The sequence below is a fragment of the Schistocerca americana genome, chromosome 2, assembly GCF_021461395.2.
Source record: "Schistocerca americana isolate TAMUIC-IGC-003095 chromosome 2, iqSchAmer2.1, whole genome shotgun sequence".
In the NCBI taxonomy this organism is placed as follows: Eukaryota; Metazoa; Arthropoda; class Insecta; order Orthoptera; family Acrididae; genus Schistocerca; species Schistocerca americana.
In genome coordinates this window covers 532,571,860-532,594,689 of record NC_060120.1, presented here as the reverse complement: position 1 = coordinate 532,594,689, position 22,830 = coordinate 532,571,860, and the positions used below count along the sequence as shown (strand labels likewise).

Genomic DNA, 22,830 nt, shown 5'->3' with positions numbered 1-22,830 from the left:
TGCCTTATTTTATGCTAATTTGCTTATATGTTCGAGAGTGCCAGCATATTGATTAATATTAGTAGATGTGACAAATATAAAAGAGACTGGTTACAAGTGGAAGCTTATGTGTTGTGTGAAATGACTTTGACACTGGAGTCACTGGAGTCGTCTTTGACCGTACTCAGATGGCAGTGAACTCTCAATGTGTGATGGTGGAACAATGTGCAGGTCCCCGATATAATAATTTGCAAGCTACCAGCAAAAATGAGTTATTCTACTACTTTTTTATATAAACATCAAGAAGGAAGCACATTTGGAGAAATGGTATTTGAAGCACCAAAAATGAGGCAAACGCATTGAACCAGGCCATTTCCACAGCCGACGAAACAGCATTATGGAATCATACTTTCACTAGACGACTGAAGCCAACACAAAAAAGTCAAATATTGTCTTATAAACATTTCACAGAAAAGTGAGTACTGCCATGAAATATGCTAAATTCAAGTATATAAAAATAGTGAGCATATTTCACTCCCTGGTACCCATCCAACCTGTATAGAATGCCTAGGTCTACCATTGAAATGCCACTTGCAGTCAAGTGAACAAGTAATGACAGATTCTGTACTTTCTGCAGGGGAGACAGGATCCACAGGTGGGGATAGTACCACAGATACATAACTCTTGGGAGCTCTTCCAACACACCAATATGAATCAGTTGCTAGACATTTTACAGTAGACAGGGTGATTTTCAGCTGCTTAAGAATGTCAACCAACTCATGTTGAGTTCAAGAACAGCACATACAGTGGGGCTGCATTTTGGCTGGTGCAATGTATTACTGGACAGTTAACAAATAACTTTAAACTAAGCCAGCTGATTACCTTTTACTTTGTTGAACTTGTTGTTGTTGTGGTCTTCAGTCCTGAGACTGGTTTGATGCAGCTCTCCATGCTACTCTATCCTGTGCAAGTTTCTTCACCTCCCAGTACCTACTGCAGCCTACATCCTTAGTGTACTCATCTCTTGGTCTCCCTCTTCAATTTTTACCCTCCACGCTGCTCACCAGTACCAAGTTGGTGATCCCTTGATGCCTCAGAACATGTCCTACCAACCGATACCTTCTTCTAGTCAAGTTGTGCCACAAACTCCTCTTCTCCCCAATTCTATTCAGTACCTCCTCAGTAGTTATGTGATCTACCCATCTAATCTTCAGCATTCTTCTGTAGCACCACATTTTGAAAGCTTCTATTCTCTTCTTGTCTAAACTATTTATCGTCCGTGTTTCACTTCCATACATGGCTACACTCCATACAAATACTTTCAGAAACGACTTCCTGACACTTAAATCAATACTCAATGTTAACAAATTTCTCTTCTTCAGGAATGCTTTCCTTGCCATTTCCAGTCTACATTTTATATCTTCTCTACTTCGACCACCATCAGTTATTTTGCTCCCCAAATAGCAAAACTACTTTACTACTTTAAGTGTCTCATTTCCTAATCTAATTCCCTCAGCATCACCTGACTTAATTCGACTACATTCCATTATCCACATTTTGCTTTTGTTGATATTCATCTTGTACCCTCCTTTCAAGACACTATCCATTCCGTTCAACTGCTCTTCCAAGTCCTTTGCTGTCTCTGACAGAATTACAATGTTATCGGCGAACCTCAAAGTTTTTATCTCTTCTCCATGGATTTTAATGCCTACTCTGAACTTTTCTTTTGTTCCTTTTACTGCTTGCTCAATATACAGATTGAATAGCATCGGGGAGAGGCTACAACCCTGACTCACTCCCTTCCCAACCACTGCTTCCCTCTCATGTCCCTCGACTCTTATAACTGCCATCTGGTTTCTGTTCAAATTGTAAATAGCCTTTCGCTCCCTGTATTTTACCCATGCCACCTTTAGAATTTGAAAGAGAGTATTCCAGTCAACATTGTCAAAAGCTTTCTCTAAGTCTACAAATGCTAGAAACATAGGTTTGCCTTTCCTTAATCTTTCTTTTAAGATAAGTCGTAGGGTCAGTATTGCCTCACGTGATCCAACATTTCTACGGAATCCAAACTGATCTTCCCCGAGGTCGGGTTCTACCAGTTTTCCATTCGTCTGTAAAGAATTTTGCAGCTGTGACTTATTAAACTAATAGTTCAGTAATTTTCACATCTGTCAACACCTGCTTTCTTTGGGATTGGAATTATTATAATCTTCTTGAAGTCTGAGGGTATTTTGCTTGTCTAATACATCTTGCTCACCAGATGGTAGAGTTTTGTCATGACTGGCTCTCCCAAGGCCATCAGTAGTTCTAATGGAATGTTGTCTACTCCCGGGACCTTCTTTTGACTTAGGTGTTTCAGTGCTCTGTCAAACTCTTCACGCAGTATCGTATCTCCCATTTCATCTTCATCTACATCCTCTTCCATTTCCATAATATTGTCCTCAAGTACATCGCCCTTGTATAGACCCTCTATATACTCCTTCCACCTTTCTGCTTTCCCTTCTTTGCTTAGAACTGGGTTTCCATCTGAGCTCTTGATATTCATGCAAGTGGTTCTCGCTTCTCCAAGGGTCTCTTTAATTTTCCTGTAGGCAGTATCTATCTTACCCTAGTGAGATAAGCCTCTACATCCTTACATTTGTCCTCTAGTCGTCCCTGCTTAGCTATTTTGCACTTCCTGTCGATCCCATTTTTGAGATGTTTGTATTCCTTTTTGCCTCCTTCATTTACTGCAATTTTGTATTTTCTCCTTTCATCAATTAAATTCAGTATCTCGTCTGTTACCCAAGGATTTCTACTAGCCCTCGTCTTTTTACCTACTTGATCCTCTGCTGACTTCACTATTTCGTCCCTCATAGCTATCCATTCTTCTTCTACTGTATTTCTTTCCCCCTTTCTTGTCAATTGTTCCCTTATACTCTCCCTGAAACTCTGTAGAACCTCTGGTTTCGTCAGTTTATCCAGGTTCCATCTCCTTAAATTCCCACCGTTTTGCAGTTTCTTCGGTTTCAATCTACAGTTCATAACCAATAGATTGTGGTTAGAGTCCACATCTGCCCCTGGAAATGTCTTACAATTTAAAACCTGGTTCCTAAATCTCTGTCTTACCATTATATAATCTATCTGAAACCTTCTAGTATCTCCAGGGTTCTTCCATGTAGACAACCTTCTTTCATGATTCTTGAATCAAGTGTTAGCTATGATTAAGTTATGCTCTGTGCAAAATTCTAGCAGGCGGCTTCTTCTTTCATTTCTTACCCCAAATCCATATTCACCTACTATGTTTCCTTCTCTTCCTTTTCATACTGTTGAATTCCAGTCACCCATGACTATTAAATTTTCATCTCCCTTCACTACCTGAATAATTTCTTTTATCTCGTCATACATTTCATCAATTTCTTCATCATCTGCAGAGCTAGTTGGCATATAGACTTGTACTACTGTAGTAGGGGTGGGCTTCGTGTCTATCTTGGCCACAAAAATGTGTTTGCTATGCTGTTTGTAGTAGTTTACCCTCACTCATATTTTTTTTATTCATTATTAAACCTACTCCTGCATTACCCCTATTTGATTTTGTATTTATAACCCTGTATTCACCTAACCAAAAGTCTTGTTCCTCCTGCCACCAAACTTCACTAATTCCCACTATATCTAACTTTAACCTATCCATTTCCCTTTTTAAATTTTCTAACCTACCTGCCCTATTAAGGGATCTGACATTCCACGCTCCAATCTGTAGAACGTCAGTTTTCTTTCCCCTGATAACGATGTCCTCTTGAGTAGTCCCCGCCTGGAGATCTGAATGGGGGGACTATTTTACTTCCAGAATATTTTACCCAAGAGGATGCCATCATTATTTAATCATATAGTAAAGCTGCATGCCCTCAGAAAAAATTACGGCTGTAGTTTCCCATTGCTTTCAGCCGTTGTTGAACTTAGAAAATGATAATTCCCTACAAACCTTGAAGCAAAAACATGACACAAGATTTTTATTAAGGCAACAGAAAAACTTAGGTAAAAATTACTAGTTTCCTAAAAATTTTTTGTTGTTAGTTATAGTTCTACATCTACATCTACATCCGTACTCCGCAAGCCACCTGACAGTGTGTGGCAGAGGGTACTTTGAGTACCTCTATCAGTTTTCCCTTCTATACCTGTCTCTTATTGTTCATGGAAAGAAAGATTGTCGGTATGCCTCTGTGTGGGCTCTAATCTCTCTGTTTTTATCCTCATGGTCTCTTCGCGAGATGTACGTAGGAAGGAGCAATATACTGCTTGACTCCTTGGTGGAGGTAGTTGTTAGCAACCTCAAAAACAGAGTTAATTTATGGTAAATATACATAATATATATTCTTCTTTAAGGGAAACATGCATAATCCGCAAACAGTAGAATATGCAAATCTAGTATTTCAAAATTTGTGAGCAGATCTTTCACATGTGATTTCACACAAAGGAAAATTCTGAAGTCAGCTTTTACATATAAATAAATGTGTGAATTGCATGGATTTTTTTACTTATCTGTTTATGTGCCAATTTATGAACTGGTGTGCTGAAGAAGTACGTTGCAGTGTGAGTTTATTTCAATCAAAACTGTGAAAATGTGCAGCGCCAGAAAGCAGATCTTCAGCATGTTATAATGCCAATATGACCACACTAAAATTAAGTCTGTTGCATGACTTGTGCTCATAATCACTGACATGGAGTACCTACAATGTCCCTATGGTATCCCAATATAATACCCAAAACATCAGATCACTCTTTCATTAATCCAGCTTGGCTGAAATACCAGGAAATATTGTTAAGCAGTCACACTGAGAGAATCTCATAAATCAATATATTATGAGACTGAACAATGGAAAATCCAGGATGGAATGTAATATTGTTGATTATGAAATTGATATTTTCATGATCAGTGCATGGATGCTACTATATCTATCACACAGTTCTGCAAAATGTCTCTATCCATGCCAAATGTAACTGTGATGATTCTTTTCATTTCCTTAAAGGTGTCCATTTTCCACCAGTTTATTATGAAAAATATTGAACCAATCATCATTTAAGATCTTTAATTTATAAACAAGTACCAAGTATTTGTTACATTCGAAAGTCCAAATTATTATAATAATTGAAGCAAACAAAATTCCAGAGAACTGTTATTATTCCAAATTATAATTATTGCAGATTTATAAGGAAAATGAGTAAAGGTAATATTGCAGCATACACTTCAGGCATTGAGTGCTAGACAGGCACATAAATAAGACTGAAATCATTGCTGTCCTTTCAGACAATATCTTCCTACAGAGATCATTACCAAAAACATACATATACACACATCAAAAAAATTCTTGCATCACCTCCGTTCTGAAAGTTATGGAACCTGTACAGAAAATTGAAATGGAGATCAACATCAACATCATTTCCGCCCTTTTTATTGCTCATGAAAACCACACATTGCATGTTGTACCACCATACAGCGAGTCCTTCAGAGGTGGTGGTCCAGATTGCGGTACACACCGGTACATCTAATATCCAGTAGCATCTCCTCTTACATTGATGCATGCCTGCATTCGTCATGGCATACTATTCACAAGTTCATCAAAGCACTGTTGGTTCAGATTGTCCCACTCCTCAATGGCAATGTGGCATAGATCCCTCAAAGTTGTTGGTGGGTCACATCATCCATAAACAGCCCTTTTCAATCTATCCCAGGCGTGTCAATAGGGTTCATATCTGGAGAACATGCTGGTCACTCAAGTCAAGCAATGTTGTTATCCAGAAGGAAGTCATTCACAAGATTTACATGATGGGAGTGCGAATTGTCGTCCATGAAGACAAATGCCTCACCAATATGCTGCCAATGTGGTTGCACTATTGGTCGGATGGCATTCATGTATTGTACAGCTGTTACGGCACCTTCCATGACCACCAGCAGCATACATTGGCCCCACATAATGCCACCTCAAAACAGCAGGGAACATTCACTTTGCTGCACTCACTGGATAGTGTGTCTAAGGCATTCAGGCTGACTGGGTTGCCTCCAAACACGTCTCCGTCGATTGTCTGGTTGAAGGCACATGTGACACTCATTGGTAAAGAAAACTTGATGCCAATGCTGAGCAGTCCATTTGGCATTTTGTTGAGCCCATCTGTACCATGCTGCATGGTGCTGCACAGTGTTGTGGTTGCAGAGATGGACCTCACCATGGACGTCGGGAGTGAAGTTGCACATCATGCAGCCTATTGCACGCAGTTTGAGTTGTAACACAATGTCCTGTGGCTGCACGAAAAGCGTTATTCAACATGGTGGCGTTGGTGTGAGGGTTCCTCTGAGCCATAATCCATATGTAGGGGTCATCCACTGCAGTAGTAGCCCTTGGGCAGCTTGAGCAAGGCATGTCATCAACAGTTCCTGTCTCTCTGTATCTCCTCCATGTCCAAACAACATTGCTTTGGTTCACTCCGATACACCTGCACACTTCCCCTGCTGAGAGCCCTTCCTGGCACAATGTCACACTGTGGACATGATTGAACTGTAGTATTGGCTGCCTAGGCATGGTTGAACTACAGACAACATGAGCCGTGTACCTCCTTCCTAGTGGAATGACTGGAAGTGATCGGCCATTGGACACCCTCTGTCTAATAGGTGCTGCTCACAGCGTGGTTGTTTACATCACAGGTTGGGTTTAGTGACATCTCTGAACAGTCAAAGCGACTGTGTCTGTCATACAATATCCACAGTCAACATCTATATTCAAGAGTTCTGGGAACTGGGGTGATGCAAAACTTTTTGCATGTTTTCATGATCATGACAGTTTGGCTGATGCCACTGTAAATATCTCAACATTCTTTGCAAAACTGAAACAGTCTCGGTACATTGCAATCATAAATAATAATAATAATAATAATAGTAATAATAATAATAGAAAATTTTGACCTTTAATACAAACTTTTAACTTAATCAATCTCAATACACTGCAATCATATAATAATAATAATCACAGAAAATTTTAATCTTTAATACAAACTTTTAACTTAATCTATACAATATTCCTTATAATGGAATATCACAAAACATTTACAATCAGATCATAACAGCCATAGATAATCACCATCATTGATGTCAACTTTTAACTTAATATGATCCATTAGATTAGAGGGCCACAATGATACTTTCTTTGTTCATCTTTTTCTGGACTGCTTATAATAGTGAAGTTGAAAAATGGGCTACAATAAATCACCTTCTTGATTGTAATAGTAAAATGGCAAATACAGAATTTGGTAACTGGAAATTAGTATCACACAAGAACTAGGTATGTAAGAAATATGAATGATGGAACTCATCAAAATGTGTAAAGCCATTCTGTGCCACAAGTAAAGGGTGGTGATTTGCTATGTAAAGTACACTGGTTAATAAATTAATCTATTTTGAAAATAATTTCACTAACACTTCATACCAAGCTTTAACTTACATTGGGTCAATGTCAAAGCACAAAAATGAGACAATATGTTTTCTGATATTAGGTTACCATACCCTCAAAAGAAAGATTTTGCCTAAAGAAATGGACTTAATGAAAGCAAGCAGTAAAATTACACTATAAGACTCACAGTAAACTCTAGTTCATTATTTAAATTGTTAACTGTATGTGTATAATGCAGGGCTTTGGTCTTTCTGATTACACAATTTAAAGTTTGCAATATTTCTTATAGTACAATTCACTGCTTATTTTTTACCAACCTTGTGTTCTAATTAACACTCTCCTTTTTTGGCATACAATGTTCTGATACCACCCATTACCTACTCTTTCCTTTCGCTTTTGTATTTTTTTTTATTTTTTTTTTTTATTTTTATTTTATTTATTTATTTTTTTTTTTTTTTATCCAACTTTGTCAAGAACTTGCTTCAAAGTGTTGTAGAAATAAATTTAAAAATGAATTAAATTTTTTGTCCACTATGTCTCCACTGTAAACTTCCTCCCACTCTTCTTCTTGTAATTTGATTCTAAACACATTGAGAGACTCATCATTTATTGTTCTAGTATACCTAATTGGGGTGTGTTCATTTTCTAGTATAGGGCTCTGAATATGGATTGTAATATATGTAATAAACAGTTCCCAACTTTCCTATATACACATATATTTTACAGTAAAGACTGATACACATGAACACTGCATGAAGTACAAAGGCAGACTGAATTAAACATAGTGGTTAATCAGAGCAGTTAATGTTCCAAAGGTTGTAATTTGTGTGGTCAATGTGGCCGCCAGTCCAACTTGTAATCCAAAAACCAGCGGGGGGAGAATGAGGCTTCTCAGGAGTAGCAGTAGCGGTATGGGAGAGGAGGCGGTGTGTGAGCATGCCTCCCCCAAATGCACATTGAGCTGTCCAAAGAAATGAAAGCTCGAACACATGACAGGTCACACTCTTGTGGGAGGGACAAGCTGTGCACTATCTTGATGTTGAGTTCCTCAGTGAGGGTCGGGTCTATGCTGTCGGTGAGCAGTACAAGCACACAATTATCTAACACCATAATCGACACGTCGTCGATGCGGTCAGGTGGTACGTTGCAGCACAAAACGAAGGACGGAGCGCCCATGTCTCCAATACCTAAAATGTCTTCAAAACCTGTGAATGTGGATGATGATGACATGCCTGAGGAACCTGCAAACTGCAGTGATGACTCGTTGGATGGAGAAAACGCAACCATAGGTTGAATGGACTCGTTAGCGGCTCATCAAAAGAACATGTGCTCGGGCAGTCCGATTGGGATGGCAGAGGGGTGTCGCCGTCTACAAAGTCAGGCTTGAGCTTGTGTAGAGAAATGGTTTGCAGGCAATCTTTTATCATAATGTGAAATGTCGTCTCGCCCTTCCAGAGTACTTTGAAGGGGCCAAGGTAAGGGGGTTGTAAGGGTTGTCTGACAGAGCCATCCCTGAACATGATGTATGAGCAAGTGCTGAGTGCAGTCAGCATGTAAATGTCAGGTGGGGAATGGCTGACAGATGGGTATAGCCAGGTGTTTCTAAAGTGTGCACACATCCTTCCGATAAAGTCTGGGAGGGAGGGGGAGGATCTTGGGGGAGAATTAGTTCCCCACATAAAACTGGGTTTTTGCCGAAAACGAATTCAGAAATCGTTCCATGTAAATCTGATTTAAATGTAGAACATAAGCCCAGCAACACCCATGGAAGTGCCTCGGTCCAGAGACAGTCATGGCACCTGAGTGCAGTTTTAAGGGTGCAGTGCCATCATTCCACCAACCCGTTGCTTTTCGGGTGGTAGGCTGTCATATGGATCATTTTAATACCACAAAGATTACAGAGAATCATAAAAAGTGCAGATTAGAACTGTTGACCCTGGTCGGTTGTGATGGTGGACGGGCAGCCGAATCTAGTGAACCAAGAAGAAAAGAATCCTTTGGCCACAGTTTCTGCTGTGATTTTGGGTAAGGGGATGGCTTCCACCCAACGAGACATTTGTTCTATTGTGGACTGGATATACTTGTGGCCCTCTGACAGAGGCAGAGGACCGATAAGGTTGATATGTACACGATAGAAACGTCCCTTAGGGATGTCAAACTTGCCGAGTGGTGGAGAGGTGTGACATCCTATTTTGTTTCATTGACAGGAAATGCAGCTGGGTGTCCATGTTTGACAGTTCCGTTTCACATCTTTCCACACAAAACACTTGGTGATGAGGCAAGCAGTGCCACAGACACTGGTGTGGGTGAGATTATGCAAGGCATCGAAAACCAGTTGGCGCAGCATGGGCGGGAGCAAAGGCCACAGAATGCCTGTAGAAGAGTCACACCACACTTCGTCTGAAATGCTAGGGAACTTAACCTTGGTAAACATGAGTGAAGACTGCGGGCCCTTGAACAGACCCTGAGTGTCCTTGTCTGAAGCTGTAGAGCAACGAGGTCGGATAAATTGATGATACTTGAAATACGAGAGGAAATCAGTGGTGATGTTCTCTGTGCCTTTGATGTAGCGTATGTCTGTAGTAAATTGAGAAACCAGGTCGAAGTGGCGGATGTGTCATGGGGGAGGATCCTCTGGCGGGTTGCAGAAGGCATCTGCCAGAGGTTTGTGATCAGTAAGAGTGAAGAAAGGATGGCCCTTGATGTCAGTGCGGAAATGTTTGACGGCCTCATACACTGCCAGAAGCTCTCTATCAAAAGCGGAATATGTCTTCTGTGCTGTAGACAGTTTTTTGGAGAAGAAATGAAGTGGTGAAACTGTGTTGCCTTTGCTCTGTTGTAATACTGTTAGATTTGCCTTGGGCAGCCATCGTGGGTGAGAGAGGCGCTGGCATTGCGCGAGAGACAATGATGGCCATCAAGTTGCTTGGCTGGCGGTCGGGAGAGGGGGAATGATTAACAACAAGTGGGGCAGCCACCTGTGTAATGGGCATGATCATGCTGCCCGAGCGACTGTTATTAGAGATACTGTTTGAATCATGAGGCACTGCATGTAGTGAGCACTTGGGCGGTGCGGAGGTCACTGAATGCGAATTGTCACACACAATGAATGTTTTTGAACTAACCTGATGAGTGTTCAAACTGATGCTTGGCAATCAAGTTTGATCTGGTAAAGGAACTGCAGATTGCAGTTTCAACAGCGAGGTGCAGGCCGCAACGAGCTCATTGTAAGTGTGAGCAATGCGTTGTTTCAGCTCATCGTTCTCCCAGCAGAGGTGCACTGCTGAGTCATATTCTGAAAGTAGGTTAGTGACACAGGTCACAATCTTGCCCGTGAGGGCGGAACACTCACGAACTATATCCCATGTTGCGGCGGAAACGGAACAAGGAGAATGGGTGCCGGATAATGGTATCTGAGTGTTAGACAGGTGGTGTAACACTGCACACTGGACTACATTCGGGGAGAGCTTGTAATGAGACAAAAAATCCATACCGAGAATTGGTTCATCAATGTCAGCGATGTAGAAGGTCCACAAGAAACACAGAGAAGGGGATAGGTGCACCATCACTTTCACAGAACCAACAGTTTGTAATGTTGTTGCGTTGACAGCTCGCAGGAGAGACTTCGTCGGTGAAAAGTCAGTAGGAGCCAACGATCGAGGTATGATAGACACGTCAGTGCCATTGTCAATTAGGTAGACAAACTACAATGAAATGTCTGTCATGTATAAATGACCACTCGGCCGAGGGGATGAGTGGACAGAGTGCAATGTTAGGAGAAGCCTGTGAAGTTCCCTGCAGGACTTGGCGTCACTTAGTTCCTGTAGTCGGCGTTTGGGTGTTGGTAAGGTAACCTGCACTTCTTGGCCTCAGCCCCAAAAATCTTGTGGTACCAATAGTGCGGATGAGTTAGATGTCGCGGTGGCAGTGACTGTGATAGCGAGGGAGGCTTGTTCTCATTGATCTGTTCTGGGACGTAAACCGGGATGTATGGATCATGGGCAATTCTTGAGTGCCTGGCGACGTAGAAGGCTTGTAAGCAGAACGGGCCCTGCCCCTGCCTGCAGACGGCTGGTAAACAGGAGGTGTAGTGTCACACAGCGATGGTGGATGAGCTGGGTGTTTCTGGCCCAGGAGCACATACAGCTGATCTGTGATGCATAGGCGAGAACTGATAGACTCAAAAGAGTGTGGCAGTAGGTGTATCTGTAGGTAGGTAGGTAACTTGGGAGACCATACCACCCACAGGGTGACATCTGGCATCGTGTGTTCACTCATGAGTAACCTGAGGCGGTGGCAAAGTTGTGACTCAGTGCGGTCCCCCAGGTGCTCCTCGTACAGAATTTTGATTATCAATTCATGTGGCGAGCACGCAAGTCGGTCCAAAATCGTTTTCTTGGTGAACTCATTCTTTGATGGTGGTGGAGGCGAAAGTAGGAGATCACAAATTAAATCTGAGTGTTCGTGAAGGTGTGTGAGCAAACATAGGAAATTGGAGTTGTCATCAGTCACTCGATGCAGCTTGAAGAGCTGCTCCCCCAGTGTGAGCCATGAAACTGGATTGTCTTCGTATAGTGGAGGTATCTTGGGTAGGTGGCCTGGAGGTGGAGACAAAGGCGGCTGCAGCATGTCTTGGATGGCCTGCGGTCCCACTGAACATGAGTTCATGCTGGGACCCGGCATCACTGGAGCGGAAATGTTAGTAGCACACACATTCAGAACAATGGCTGGTTGTAATGTCTCTGAAGACACCCGAAAACATGATACGGCAGGCACGGTCGGTACCATGGAAGTGAACAGGTGAGCAGCACATAATGAGGGCACACAAACTAGACTGGATAGTGCAGGTATAGGGTTGGGTTGTTTGGGGGAAGAGACCAAACAGTGAGGTCATCGGTCTCATCGGATTAGGGAAGGACAGGGAAGTCGGCCGTGGCCTTTCAAAGGAACCATCCCGGCATTTGCCTGGAGCGATTTAGGGAAATCACGGAAAATCTAAATCAGGATGGCTGGATACGGGATTGAACCGTCATCCTCCCGAATGTGAGTCCAGTGTGCTAACCACTGCGCCACCTTACTCGGTGCAGGTATAGTACTGACATTGTCCAACTCAGAAATGACGCAGAAAGCTGGCATGGCAGATGCAGACAGTACTGCAAAAAGAGTGAGCGGTTGTATGGTCAGAATCGAGGATCCTCCATGGGTGACGGGGGGGAGAGGGGGGGGGGGGCAGTGGCCTGGAGCTTAAAGTGGCAACAACAAGAGTTTCCCATGCACACTGGCCATGTGCTCTTCATGGTAGCACCATAAAACACTGGTGAAACCTGTTGGCTGTTGCATTGTCATAGTACAATGTTGCTGGGTAAATAGGCTATGTTGAGTGCACTCGTACCCAAGTGGTCGCGAAACTGTGTCGCTGATCCGATGGTTTGTTCTGGCGAACTGGAGGCGTAAAAATGTCTGTTACTGATTTGTGAGGAAGGTGAGCCTGGTGTAGCTTGGTAATATTTGGCTTTGTGTGTGTTTTGCACAAATGGTGGCATTGCACATGGCACTACTGTAACCGACGTTGTGGCACTTAGAGGATCAAAGCACGTGTGTGAATTTCGGTCCCTTTGAACTTCGTACGAGTGATCTATCGACACACTATTTAGTAGATCATCCTCTTCACTTTTCACTTATTGTTGTGTGTAATCCAGCAAAACAAAACCTAAGTCCATGGTTTGAGGTAACTGTGTAACACTCTGTCATTGTAGAGTTGCTTAAGTAGAGGTTATCCTCATCAAAGATTGTAGATCATTGTCCATTAAATGCGAAATAACCAAAGGCAGAGGGTTGTGTTAGCCTGGTTGTAAGAGCTGGGCCTCCAAATCTTTGTAAAGAATGTTCAGTGATGTAGCCATGGCATTGTATGTGAAACCTGTTGATTCTGTATGACGGGCGCGGAAGTCGCAGAACTTTTTGTCCGGGTTCACCAATATAGGATTCTGGATACAGATCATAATTTATGAATAAACAGTTCCCAAGTTTCCTATATACACATACATTTTACCATAAAGACTGATACACATGAACACTGCATGAAGTACAAAGGCAGATTGAATTAAACATGGTGGCTCGTCAGAGCAGTTAATGCTCCAAAGATTGTAATTTGGGTGGTCGATGTGACGTATCTATGCCACACTAGTTTCCTGTTGACAGGGTGTAAGGCTGTCATCTGACCATCATGATCTGGCAGGCAGTTTAGCTTAGTCCACGTTATTTCAGTGAAATATGCGGGGTATAGGAACAGATTGTCTTCTTTGAGGCATCTGTTCTACTTGGAAATTAGATCTTTGGGAGTAAGCTAAACATAAACAATGCATACTGTTTCTGACTGATAACATTTGTAAAACAAAACTTTCACATACCTTAAGGCTGCTGTTGTTATTACAATGTTCTATTGTGAGTATTACCAGATGAGCTAGAATTTTTAAAAGCCTTCCTGCTGGTGCCATGTAAACTTTCATAATCTTAAAGCACTGCGTTTCTAGCTGTAATTTGACTGCAGCACATTCAAAATGTTATTCAGTGGATTACTGACTTATTTCTAGAGTCAGTAAGTGTCAGTGTTGTAATAAATGAAATTGTCATCACATCTTCTTTAAGTCACTGTAATCCTACAGTAATAAGAACTGACTATGTAGCTTTCTAAATATATCTGTTCAATCAAAGCACACGCACCTGTATTCTATCAACTGATTCTCTTATTTTTTGAAGAGACAACAGTACCTCTTCTCTAATACTTGAAAGACTTCTTAAGTTCTATTAAAATATTTTTATGCCACTCCCTTTGTCTCGGAAATTTCTGACAAGTTGTTTAAACATATAAGTGACATTACATGATTACACGTACATTTGACTTCAAACAAATGATACTCAACCAATTCTACATATCCTCTGCAGATTCAAAACTTTTTTCATTTAGGAACCAGTCTACTATGAATGTTGGGAACTACAGATAGGGATAGAAATAATTCTGGCTCCACGTAACACTATGTATAAATAGCAGTGCAAATTGTCATGTTCTTTCAGCATTTTGAAGCAAACCACATTATGTATGATAAGACGATGAAGGTATGAATATTAACAATATTTTAATTTCTTCTCATAAGTGTAGCTGTGAGAAACAACTTAATACAAAATCATGATTTCTTTTTGCCTGTACTTGCCATTGACCAAGAAGTTAAGTGTTGGTACTGTCGTGGTCTTCAGTCTGAAGACTTGTTTTCTACAGCTCTCCATGCTATTCTATCCTGTGCAAGCCTCTTTATTTCTGAATAACTGCTGCAACCTACATCTTTCTAAATCTGCTTACTGTATTCTCTTGGATTCACTCTATGGTTTTTACCCCCCCCCCCCCCCCCCCCACACTTCCCTCAGTTACTAAATCGATGATCCCTTGATGATCTCTTCTTCTTGTTAGGTTGTGCAACAAATTTCTTTTCTCCCCAATTCTATTCAGTACTTCCTCATTAGTTATGTGATCTACCCTCTTAATCTTCAGCACTCTTCTGTAGCACAACCCCCCCCCCCCCCACCCCACCCAGCCAAGAGCTTATATTGTCTTCTTGACTAAACTGTTTACCATGCGTTTTTCACTTCCTACATGGCTATATTTCATACAAATATTTTCAGAAAAGCTTTCTGAGACTTAAATTTATATTCAGTGTTAACCAATTTTTCTTTTTCAGAAATTCTTTTCCTGCCATTGGCAATCTACATTTTGTATCCTCTCTACTTCAGCCATCGTGAGTTATTTTGCTGCCAAAATAACAAAACTCATTTAATACTTTTGGTATCTTGTTTCCTTACCTAATCCCTCAGCACTGGCTGATTTAATATGAGTACATTCTATTATCCTTGTTTTGCTTTTATTGCTAGTCATCTTATATCCTCACTTCAAGACACTGCCCATTCTGTTCAATTGCTCTTCCAAGTCATTTGTTGTCTCTGAAAAGAACTACAATGTCATCAGCAAATCTCAAGGTTTTATTTCTTCACACTGATTTGTAATTCCTACTCCAAATTTTTCTTTGGTTTCCTTTACTGCTTGTGATATTAAAATTGAGTAATATTGAGGGTAGGTTCAACCCTGTCTCACTTACTTCATGACCTCTGCTTCTCTTCCATGCCCCTCAACTCTTATAAATGCCATCTAGTTTCTGTACAAGTTGTAAATAACCTTTCACCCCCTGTATTTTACCCCTGCTGCTTTCAAAACTTCAGAGAGAGTATTCCAGTCAACAATGTCAAAATCTTCCTCTAAGTCTACAAATTCTGTAAATGAAGGTATGCTTTTCCTTGACTGTTCTAGGAGAAGTTGTAGGGTCTGTACCGTCTCATATGTTCCTACATTTCTTCAGAATCCAAACTGATCTTCCTTGAGGTCAGCTTCTATTAGTTTTTCCATTCTCAAGTAAGTCATGTTAGTATATTGCAACCATGACTTATTATGATGATCGTTCAGTAATATTCACACCAGAGAGCAGCTGGGTTCTTTGTAATTTGAATTATTACAGTCTTCTTGTCTCATAAATCTTGCTCCCCAAATGGAACAATTTTGTCAGTCTGGCTCTCTCAAGGCTACCATCTACACCAGGGCCCTCGTTTTGACTTAGGTCTTTCATTGCTCTATCAGGTTCTCGCAATATAATATCCCCCCTCCCCCCCTTTCATCCTCATCTGCATCCTCTTCCCTTTCTATAATATTGCCTTCAAGTCTATTTCCCTTGTATAGCCTCTCTGTATACTCTTTCCACATTCAAACTTACCCTTTTTTGCTTAGTACTGGTTTTCCATCAGAGCTCTTGGTGTTCATACAACTGCTCCTCTTTTCTTCAAAGGCTTCTTTAATTTTCCTGTAGGTGGTATCTATTTTTCCCCTAGTGAAATATGGTTCTAAATCCTTACATTTGTCCTCTAGCCATTCCTCTTTAGCTCTTTTGCACGTCTTGTCAATGTCGTTGTTTGGATGTTTGTATTCCCTTTTGCCTGCTTCATTTACTTCATTTTTATATTTTCTCCTTTTACCAGTTTAATTCAATATCTCCTGTGATATCCAAGTATTTCTTCTAGGCCTTGTCTTTTTACCTATTTGATCCACTGCTGCCTTCTCTATTTTGTCTCTCAAAGGTAATCATTTGTCTTCTACTGCATTCCTTTCCCGTGTTCTACTCAGTTGTTGCCTAATGCTCGCTCTGAAATTCTCAATGACTTTTCATTCTTTTGACTTACCCATGTCCCATCTCCTTAATTTCCTACCTTTTTGCAATTTCTTCAGCTTTAATCTACAGTTCATAATCAATAAATTGTGGTCAGAGTCCACATCTGCCCCTGAAAGTGCCTTACAATTTAAAATCTGGTTCCATAATCTCTGTTTTACCATTACATAATCAGCCTGAAACCTTCTGACTTCTCCACGTTTCTTCCACATATGCAGCCTTCTTTCATGATTCTTAATCCAAGTGTTATCACTAGTTACTCTTTGCAAAATTCTACCAGTTGGCTTCCTCTGTCATTCCTTTCCCCCAGTCCATATTCACCTACCATTTTTCCTTCTCTTCCTTTTGCTACTATCAAATTCCAATCCCCCATCACAATAAAATTTTTGTCCATCTTAACTATCTGAATAATTTCTTTTATCTCATCGTGCATTCCTTCAATCAGGATTTATGGAACATAGTATTTTATAGAGCAACATGTAAGATACAGGTTGTGCTTAGTCTGAACACACTGGCTGGACAACAGTAAGACAGCATAAAGAATAGGCCAAGCACTCATTTACAATCAATTAAATAACACTGTTTCTTTGCTGGCACACCAGAGTACACCAGGGGGCCAACCCAGGAACCCGATATACGTGGACCTGTGAACTGTGTGACACATTCTCTCTGAAATCGTATGCATCATGAGTGAAGTTACATCAAATCTATTCTTCATTTGTGGTGCATGTAAATTTGCACTACTGTGGTGGGTGTGGGGATAGTGTTTATCTTGGCTATGATAATGCATTCACTATGCATTCGGTGTTAAAATCCTTGAATATAGTAATTTTAATATAACCCTTTTAACAGTTCTAAAACTCTCCAAATATAATAATTTTAATATTTCTGTTTAAACACTTCTGTGTTTGCAAATTCAACTTCTGCTCCTATGAAGTTCAATAATGATCAGTAACAGTAAGGATATTTTAAGAGAACTGTCTATATAATCTAGGAATTATTTTACTTATTGCTTTATAAATGAAATGAACTTTATTTAATTTTTATGAATTTTTTCACCTGAATCCTTTGAATGAAACTTACGTTAAAGCATATTAATTTTCGTTTGATAATAATAGAAAATCGAAACAAGCGAATATGTCATGACTATGGAAAGGAATTGCTGATCAGTGTTACCCCATGGTATGGCATAATTCTGATCAGGGTTTATTTTGCTTGATTATCAGTGTTATACTTTTACAACAATGAAAATATTATGCTTTTAAAAAAGTTAAAGCACTACTGTAGTTACAAAATAAATAAAAATTGGCCTACGCTTTTAACTATAAGAACAAGAAAAGTCAAACGTTTTAAACTCGACAATCAGATTTAACCTACTCCATAGACCTAATATCAGTATCAGAGAAAATAAATTTCCCTCATTTGCAATGTATTGGCTCCATCGCTGCGCCGATTTATTCTTTTCCTATGTCCATTGTGTTTGCAACATTTGAGAATACAAAAAAGGTTATGGCTCCAGTGTTTATTTTTCAGATGAAATTAACTTCATAGAGTCCCAAACTTGTCTTTCTTATTATCTGGCCAATAAAATGTTGAATTCTTTTCTTTCCTGGGAATAGAACAATAGCACCACTTAGTAATTGCTGTGTCTTTCCTGTTTTGACTTAAGTTGAAGTGGTATCTTTAAGGGAAAATTGACATGAGTCTAGCACTTCAGAGCCTTAGTTACTTGTTTCCAGCATATTTTCGTCTTCTTGTGACTCTGCTCTTTCCTTGTATCCTCTATATCACAAGTGACCAAATCCTTAACCTCCATGCCTTTCCCCAGAGGTAAAGTCAGTTGCTTTGCATAGTGGAAAGGTGTGCTTGTATTTGGGCCAACAACTCAGGCTTGCTGGAGTTGTTCTCCAAAGAATGCAGCCCAGGAAGGTTTATCAGTGTTAATCATTCTTATTTTGTGGAATCTGATGCAATACTTCTTCAGGACAGAAAGACACAAAACCAGTGTTATTATGTTAGCCACAGAATTCATACCTATCTTCATCAAATTTTCTTTCAACAGTTTATGAGATACTGACTTGTACATCACTCCTCTGTTGGATTTCTTCCATTCATCTAACATACATTGCTGTACTATCTTTAAGGGGCAAAAGAATGTCACGCCAAGAGGCTGGTAAGGGTGGGTCACATTTGGAGGAATGAAGACAAATATAATGTCATATTCCTCACAAATCTTGATGACACTTATTAAGATATAACTGGATAAGTTATCCCCATTCATAATCTTGTGTCCTTGTAATTTCTTGGCATAGAGCAACAAAATTTTCATTAACCATGATTCAAATGTGTTAAGATCAAACCACTCACTCATATTCCTGTTGTAACCAGCTCCATCGACATTTCCCTCAGTCCAAGTAATCATACAGGCTTACTTTCATAAACAGTAAATGGGGGTAGCAATGTTCCATCTGCAGCTGCTGCCATCATAATACTGATACTAGTTTTAGATGTGTCTAAAATTCTCACGGGATGCTTCAAACCTCTTTTGACAAACACCGTCACCTGTCTTGGGTCATCAGAAGATTTTATTTTGGTGTTGTTAATTATATTAGAGTCACTAACTCCATCCAACATTTCCCTAAGATTAATATAATGTTCTGCATCCAAACAGTTGATATAACTCTTTTTGTGTTCTCTCCAATTCTCACTATCAGTTTGGTGTTTCTTCTCAGAAATGCATGAGCCCACTCTAATCCTGGCTGATTGACTTTAAATGTGTTTTCCATTTTCTTTGCATGGTCAAGGTAACCTGTACAATGTTGCATACATCTATGTTTCTCAGTGGAAAACCCCACTTGACACATATTAATAAATCCTCAACAAGTATTTCCTCCTGTTTGCTGTTTAAAGCTGTTGGCACACCCATCTTGTGTTTACACTTATTCCATATCTTATCGTTAAGGGTTTTGTATGGTACAGCAAAATCTTCTAAAGCTCTCCTGATGCTCATTTTCCCTTGGCGTGTGGCCTTTCCTGCATTTTCCGGGAAAATGAAATTGGATTTGCACCTTCCGCTGGACCCAAGTTACTTGACATACGTTCTCACCATGTTCCTTATTACCATATAACAAGACAACTTTGCATATAAAGCCCTATAACTACACAACAGTATTACTTAAAAAGTTATGTAAATGTTCATATGATACAACTAATGAACAGTTAACAATATTAACTTCCTCTGTCTGTACAGCCTGTGAAGCTCTTCAAGTGAAGTTTTCACTGTTAACTTTTTTACAAGCATTAAACTGTTTCTCACAACACTTACTGGTCAATTGTAGGTGAGAAACTGAGTGAATTCTTGGCATTCAGTCAAGTAAACAATAATGTTACCTTTATTAGTACATCACGCACTGGGTCTCCATTATTATTGCAGTTTCATGGGAGAGCTCAACTTTCAAACTACAGGCCAAATAATTGATATTGCCCAGCTCTACCAGTATTTTCCCATTTTATGATATTCCATATTATGTCTGTTGATCTAGAAAGTACAAAGCATAATCTAATAGGGAACTTTGTAACATTTGTTGTAGAGCCTATATGTCCTCTAGATGGTGAAAATTTGCCTGTGAAAAAATAAAAATTAGAAAGTAAAGTAATAATTACAATACCAATTGTAAAGTAGAATTAACAAGTATGTAGCTTCCCTTGCACAGTTGGTCTGTGTTTTCATATTTTTTGGGCACATATAAAGACTATTCAACGTGTTAAAACAATTCCTCAAAGATACATGCACTTGAAAGCTGTAATATTACATTTTAGTTCTAGTATTCAGCTTAGTAATATAATCTTATAAGATAATGTCAAATGATGTATTAATGGACAGGGTAATTTGATTCACTCCTGAAATTCAGGGAGAATATAAAAGTGAATATTTACAATTTCTATTTTTAGTGTATTTGTTTGTTGAAACTGTTTTTATTTTCATTTCTCAGTGTGTGAGTCAAAGCTGGTATTTACAAGTGACAATGCAGCTTTTCTGGTTATCACCACTTCTACTGTACCCTCTCTGGAAAACGCCAAAAATAGGGAAAATCCTCTTGGTTATCTGTTTTATCATTGGACTGGCAATAGATTTTGGTGTTGCATACGGATTTGAGATTAGAGTTTCAGTGCCAGAACGCAGAGCTAAGTGAGTATTAATAGTTTTTTAATCTGCCTTTTTCACCAATGGTAGTAGCTCCACTACAATTAAATATTTTCTCTCTTTTGTAATTTTATGTTACTAGATAAACAATGACATTAAATATATTCTTCTCACCTGTGAATACTGTAACATGATGAAGACATGATCAGCATAGAATGAAACTTATGATAAATCAGAAGTAGGTTGCCACAGGGTTAGCTAAACATAAAAAGCAGCATTAATGTACTCTAGCAAAAAAAGATGCATTCATCATTGAAATATGAACTCTTTGGAAAAAGTAACTGTGTGATATGAATGTCAGATGAAGGAAAAAAAATTAAAAAGTTTCATTTCAACAAATTAATTCGTCTGCATGCAAAAAAGTATTTATAACATGAAGTTATTTCACATAAGAGTAAAAGTACAATGCTTAAAGCAAGTATGAGAGCAATGGACTTAGAGAAAAGCTCAATATTTACCATTATATTGTAACCTGTGGTAGCAACATGGAGTGAATGACATGTCTTCTCTCTAGCAGCTAAAACTGTTGTAGCTGCAGCTCAAATTCAAGCACAACATTAAAGAATTATTGCAACTGTGATAATACATAATGCTATGGTATAAATGTGTCTGTGAACTGGAGGATTATGTGTGAGTAGTTCTGTTTAAGTTTCCCTTAATTGTGGCTCACTGATACCCCAAGCAAAGCTTATCAACATTGACAGTACACAAGGAACAGCAACTAACAATGTTTAAAAAATAATTTCATTTTAATCTTGGTTATGATGACAATGGCATATGCTCTACACAATACTGTGGTGAGAGGCAGATAGTAGAATTCATTTTACAAGTATTACTCTGCGTGACCTGCACTAATGTTTATATAAAACATCATTGATTATTAAAGCAACAATAATTTCAGGCTAATTGTTTAGAAATAAACCCTACTCTTTCCACCATATCAGTGCTACACTTTTTTCAGAACAACTTATTGTATAGAACTGTTAAACAGATATTGTTTCTTCCATAACCTATGATTCATTTGGTATGCCACCAATGTCTGCTTGTGTCTGTGTATGTGTGGATGGATATGTGTGTGTCTGTGTGTGCGAGTGTATACCTGTCCTTTTTTCCCCCTAAGGTAAGTCTTTCCACTCCCGGGATTGGAATGACTCCTTACCCTCTCCCTTAAAACCCACATCCTTTCGTCTTTCCCTCTCCTTCCCTCTTTCCTGACAAAGCAACCATTGGTTGCGAAAGCTAGAATTTTGTGTGTATGTATGTGTTTGTTTGTGTTTCTATTGACCTGCCAGCGCTTTCGTATGGTAAGTCACATCATCTTTGTTTTTAAATATATTTTTCCCGCGTGGAAAGTTTCCCTCTATTATATTCATACAATTAAAGAAACATTTTGTTGTCTGGTAATGCAGGTGAAGCACGGCCAGTTTTTCTCTCATTCAATCTCAAAAAGTAGAAGCTCTTACAGTAGCTCGTGGTGGGTTTATGGAATATTAATTATATTTCAGTGATGTTTTTTACTAGGATGTTACTTGTTTGCATGTCAAATGTGGGGAAGAAGCAACATTCTTTCATTCGTCCTATTTCTCAAACATCCTGTGTACCCAAAATTTATAAAGTTATTGGTGTGAGTATGTAAGATACACATGTAGAAAATTAAAACCAACTATTCACAAATGGCTAAGTAACCGTAATGTAGCAGTAAAATAGTTTTTTTCACATTTTCACTAAATGTAATGATTTCTGTGAAATTTACTTCTTTGATGGTACACTAATGTTGAAGCTGTGATGAAATGTGAAGCTATATACAGAAATTAAGAATTATTTAAATGTTCGCTTCTTACCATACAACAGGTGAAAATATTAAATTGGGATACATGGATTTGATAGATATCCAAAACATTAATATATGTTCCCTGACTATCCAATATTTTAAGACAGTGATATGGGTTGGTTTCCAGCAGAAATA

General features: G+C 39.4%; 1 protein-coding gene across 1 annotated transcript in view; it reads left to right on the top strand.

Moving 5' to 3' along the window:
• The window catches only part of LOC124594753 (nose resistant to fluoxetine protein 6-like), a 233,338-nt gene that overhangs the window by 132,627 nt on the left and 77,881 nt on the right, over positions 1–22,830 (top strand). The window contains exon 8 of the mRNA XM_047133137.1: positions 20,653–20,849. Within this exon, the coding sequence (XP_046989093.1) occupies positions 20,653–20,849 (197 nt within the window). The remainder of the gene's footprint in view (positions 1–20,652; positions 20,850–22,830) is intronic.